This window comes from Etheostoma spectabile, chromosome 24, assembly GCF_008692095.1.
Source record: "Etheostoma spectabile isolate EspeVRDwgs_2016 chromosome 24, UIUC_Espe_1.0, whole genome shotgun sequence".
In the NCBI taxonomy this organism is placed as follows: Eukaryota; Metazoa; Chordata; class Actinopteri; order Perciformes; family Percidae; genus Etheostoma; species Etheostoma spectabile.
In genome coordinates this window covers 906608-912273 of record NC_045756.1, presented here as the reverse complement: position 1 = coordinate 912273, position 5666 = coordinate 906608, and the positions used below count along the sequence as shown (strand labels likewise).

At 42.2% G+C, this 5666-nt stretch overlaps 1 protein-coding gene across 1 annotated transcript in view; it reads right to left on the bottom strand.

Annotated features, from left to right (window-relative positions):
• Positions 1-2174, bottom strand: part of fam171b (family with sequence similarity 171 member B) — a 9361-nt gene extending 7187 nt beyond the window's left edge. The window contains exon 1 of the mRNA XM_032506214.1: positions 1709-2174. Coding sequence (XP_032362105.1) covers positions 1709-1931 — 223 coding nt within the window. The 5' untranslated portion in view covers positions 1932-2174. The remainder of the gene's footprint in view (positions 1-1708) is intronic.
• Positions 2175-5666: the final 3492 nt, after the last annotated feature.

Here is a 5666-nt window from a genome sequence, read left to right as displayed (position 1 = left end):
TTTTTGACCATTTTTATTACAATATCTGGGGCTAAAACAATGGAAAAGCTAGAACAGATAAATAAATAACACTAAAAAAAAATTAAAGACTGAAAGAAGTCCACAAGGGACCAACTACAATTTTTAGATCTTAATATTTCCGTGTATGTGAGTGTCATTTAATTAGTTTTGATGCTCAGATTGATTTTATTTGGCTTAGGTTCTGCCAAAAACAGCTTGGGTACTGCACCAAAGTCTTATAATGGTAGGGAAAACCCAATTGTATTTATAGTTTGGATTTGGTAAGCTATTCCTATCAGCATGGCTGCTAGAGTAAGATTTCCAACAATATGATTGTGGTAATATATGTGTCTCTGCATGTGTTCTGATCTGTATGCAGACCAGCCTCAACCACTTCCTCTCTCAGCTGTACTCGGTAACCTTTCTCTACCCATGAAAAAGTGATGAGGCAGGCACAGTTGAACCAGTGGGAGAATGAAAAATACATCAAATCCAAGTGCCACGTTAAGACATTTCTTCCCTCCCAGCACTGTCGCATAGTAGAGGTGATATTTAGCAAGTTCCTAATTGTGAATATCACGCTGTAGTTGAGACAGTTTTACTCTACTTTTCAACTGTCTTTCTTTTTTATATGTTGATCAGATTGCTGTCTACAGTAGTTTGTGAGGTTGAAAACCAAACTTGTTGTTGTAATGTACTGTAATCTTCAGTATAAGGGTTAGGGTTCAGTATAGCTGATGGATGTATTAGGCTTAATGACTACTCATCACAATATGTTGTGGTTTGTAAAACTGGCACTAACATAGCTGCTGGAGTTCCTAGAAAGCGTTCAAGTGTATTTTATTTTTATTTTTATTTTTATTTTTTACAGTACGTAAACAACCAATTAATCAATTTTATACCTCACATGAAATCATATAAAATACACAGAGGCCATGAATGTTCTCAAGCTCACCTGCTGTATCAGCAGAGCAGCGCAGGATCACCATGCTCCCCATTAATGCATCAAAAAGATAAAAACTTTATCCCCCAAACCTCCACATTATATATCTTAACCCTGTTAGCTATTAGCACAGCAGACTGCCTGTGTATACATCCAATAGCTTGTCAATAGAAACAGTGGATCATGTAGACAAATGCCTTGGCATTGGGGATGGTTTTAGTGAAGATGTCTTTATTTTAATATCAGGAGCTCCTTCCAATTGAGCATCTAGCTACATAGCTTTACAGCAAAGATCACGTGGCTTTCACAATATAGTATTAAAGACACACTCTGATCCGATCATTGTTTTCTCACAAAATGGCACATATTGGACCAGCTTTACCTTCATAACTGCCAGTTAATCTACTATTTTGCCACTCAAAATTAATTAAAAGTTTCAGATTGAATACAATGTAATCTGTGGCACAATTTAAAATGTATTTATAGACATAGCTTGCAGCATTTGCTTCACAATAATCACAGTAAGCTGCAGCAAACTTAATTTAAATGTATATATCCTAAACAAGCTATGATACAATAAAAACTAAAGTAAGGTGCGATTTAAAAGCCAGTTCTTTTCGTCAGGTTCACATAAACAAACAGCCTGTTTACATAGCTGCCCTGCTACCTGGTTGAGTTAGTCTCACGGCTTCCTCTGTTGCAGCTCATTTCCATTTTGTCTAACAATGACGGACCGACGGAGAGCTAATTTGTGTTTTTGTTTACCTTCTATCAGAGCGGAGGGGCTGAGGAGTCGCCCCGGGGCGCTCGGGTCGGTGACAGACGGGTCTCCGACCGCAATGGTGAGCCCATTGTCCCCGGGCGAGGAGGAGGGCAGGCCGCCGCCCTCCTCCGCTGCTCTCACCGCCCCATCCAGGCACGGAATCAAAAGCAACAACGGCAGAAAGAGCAGCAGCGGCGGCAGCACGGAGCGTTGAGCGGCGGGCATGGCGAGAGGGGGTGCAGGCTCAAAGACATAACGAACCGCGAGAGGTTCGGGGAGGGGAGAAGAACGAGTCCAGTAGGGTTTGTCCGTATCACGAAGGCCTCGTCCCTCTCATGGTTTCTGGTAATGTTGGTGCGGACAGAGGGTTGTGGGGGGGACCCCGTTGAGAAAGGATGCGCTGGTGCTGAGGCTGGGCGTGTGTGGTCGAAGATCGTTTATAATGCGGAAGATGTGTCACACGGTGAAGAAAGAAAAATACAGCACAGGTTCCTAACTATGATTTAGGCTATATCCTAAAATGTCACATCTGAATATATTCCTTGTTTGTATTCCAGTCCAATAATGCATACATATACGTGCATGCGTGCTGAAACAATTATTTCATTATACAGTCTGTAGGCAATGGCAGATCATTTTGATGATCAGTGACAATGTGAAGATGTTCTGCTTTTTGGTTTTTGTAATCATTGGCAACTTTGATTACCGTTATTGTAGGCCTACCACGAAAAGGCCACAGAGTGAGAGGTCTTTCTGTCTTGATTATCTTTGGTAAGACAGAAGATGCTGTTACATCATTGGGGTCTGCGTGGTCCCCTGCCAGTAACTTGAGATCCTGGTTGCCTATTTTTAACTCTCCTGCTTTGACAAAATGTGAAAACCACTCTTCAAATCACACAACAAGACTGAGAAATATAGGAAAATACAAGAATCACAGTTTATTTTGTGCTGTGCTTATTTGTCAAGTCGCCCTCTGAGGGATCTGTTCTTGTTGCACTTTGTATAAAATCGTCGTGTAAGGCTGGTGGGGTACGATGTTCTTATCTTGTGTTACTATTGGTTCACTCCTTTTTACATTTGTCTTCTGGATTTTTTTTTTGTGGGAAGATTTCAGTTATACACAGCATAATGTAGCACTGTTTTCTTGTAATATTTGGCTTGTGTTTTTAAGGAGCGTCTCCATGGCACATGTCACAAATCTTCACCCTTTTGTTACTGTGATGAGCTGAATGTGTAAACGTTTAATAAAACACACTGAATCAAATATGACGTTTTTCCTCAGTACTATGTTGAATTTTAACCTGCAACTTTTAAGTAAATAGTACAGGAGTTTACATATTAATTACCTTTTGCTTTAGAAAGCAAAGTAACCCTTTTCTTTAAATACAGCCACAATGTTGAGTCATACACACTGGAGTTAGCATGCTCCAGCGAGTGTGCTCCATCAGTGCTCCAGCTGTGGTAATAGTAGCACAGACATGTTGCCACCTAGTGGTAGTTAGGGACATCTAGACTTATTATTTCTTTGGTTTATAACTGAGAACCACATAATTAACATTTCTGTAAATGGGCCAGTGTTAGCCAGGCCGCTAACTTTCAACGTACTCCTTTGCCAGATGATTTTAGACCAGGCAGGCAGGACACAACAAGTCTAACAGTTAAACTACACAGACACAATTCAACAAGACACATCGACTTAACAAAACCACTACACACAATTCAACAAGACACCATCTACAATTACGCAACAACACGACCATCACATCAGTCAACAAATTGCACACATTACAGACAACCATTACTCACAAGACACCATCTACAATTCAAGACAAGACACCATCTACAATTCAACAAACACCATCTACCACACAATTCAACAAGACAACATCTACATTCAACAAGACACCATCTCAGAACACATTTCAACAAGACACCATCTACAGACCATTTCAACAAGACTCACAGAGCTAGAACAACAATAACAGATTGCATTTTTAAAACAGGTGTGTTATGGAGTTGTCACGTCGAGCACCTGCAGCTGGGGTTTTCAATGTGTTTACTTACAAACTCGTATTTGTAGACTAATTGTTTACAAAAACATATTATCAAAACTATAGAGATTAGCCTATAAATAGACTTGTGATTTTGTAATATAAGTTGTTGTACTGTTCTTTGCCCGTTCCCCTCTTTGGGTGTTCCTCTGTAAGAGGAAGGTCAGTGATGATGATGATGAGAGTATCTGACGATACCCTCATTGGGACTAACCCAGACCCTCTGCGACTTCAGACTGTCCCGGCCGACCTCTGCGACCTCTGGACATTGAATTCATACACTTTATGGATTATGAATCAGCAACGTTATGAGTCAGTCAGTCAGACCGTCACGTCACACACAGCGGCCCCCCTCCTCAGGAAATCCTCCTCCTTGGCCCTCTCCCTCGCTTAGTCCGGATAACAACAGACCCACGGTGCTGTGTTCCCGGTGAACTCCCAGCTAGCTCATGCTAACGTCTGGAACGTTGTTCTCTATGGCTGTTTGGGGCGAAACAGCTAACGAGCCACGCGGTCCCCTTCACCGGAATGATGCTAGGGGGAAACTCCGCATCGCTGTCAGAAGGAACATGACGCTTTATATCGTTTTGTTTGTGTTTCTGCAAATAGACGGTTGCAGGTGGACTGGTGTTGACATGGTCTGGACGTGGGACTGACGTCCGCGTTTGTCTTTGCCATTGTGTTCATGAACTTTCCACTTTCCAGTGCTAACGCAACCATAACTAAACTATAACTGGTACATGACGTTTTATTTGTTGTATGATTTGTACTTTGTGCTTTACCTACTGTCTCATAGCTGCGACATGCAGCCTCAATGGATGCCATGTGGGAAAAAGGAAGCTTCTAACCAGCTGGAGGAGCATGGTCTCTGTGTGGAGCTCTGAGGTAGGACATGCTGTCTCTCACCATTAACAGCTGTTGGGGGGTGTGAGTTTTCATTTGAAAGGTGTCGTCCCACTGTCCACAGTAAGGATTATAATATATGTCTCTGAGGACCTGGACAACTGTCTCCTGGTTGTGTTGTTAGGTCTGGTGGTTAAGTTTGGTGTGGGTCTATTCCCTGCTTGTGGTGGAGATATCTCCAGTGGCCCAACTGTTACCTTGTGTGTGTGTTAGACCCAGGTTGTGTTGTTTCTGCTGAAGAAGTGTAATAAGACTATGTAGTGCTAGAGAATTACCAAGTGGGAAGACAGTTTTCACAGAGCTGACGCAGTAACAGTGGGACAACGTCTTGAGAAATTAAAACCGTAGCATCCCCGTCTTATCTCCTGTTTCCCTAGAGGAGAAAATGACCTCACAGACAAGCTGGATCCTCTTCTAGACCCTGGACCGGCTTTGATAAACGTAACACTGGACAAATGTCTCCTCCAGACTCCATGGTAGTCTCCTTGGAGAAGACATGCAGAGACTAGCAGAGTCTCTCCTTCAGGGAGGACACACAGGGAAGGGATTTTAAAAGTCACACAACCTGTAAAGCATTGGGAATAATAATAATAATAATAATACATGCATATTAGAGAAGGATATATGAAATCATGCTTAAATGTAATTTTCCCATTACAGAGTTAACACACAAATCAATGTGTGGAATGTAAAATGTGTGCTGAAGCTGAGTGGTGCGTGTTTTAGCTCGGGGGTGTAGTGCTGTTGTTAGTCGTCATAAATCTCTGAGAACGTTGAGCTGGTTCCTTCTTCTCCTCTTCTTGGCATCACGTTTATGAAATTATTGATTTAATTTGTGAACGTAGCACAGAACCGTTTGTGAAGGTTGACCTTCCTGTAAACCACTCTGACCCACAAACGACCCCCAGCTCTGAGTGTCAGGCAGTCAGCTGGAGGAGAAGTTGGTGGAGATGATGTTAACCAATCACAGCCTGTTCTCGGCACTAGTAGCTTTACCTCGTTGTGT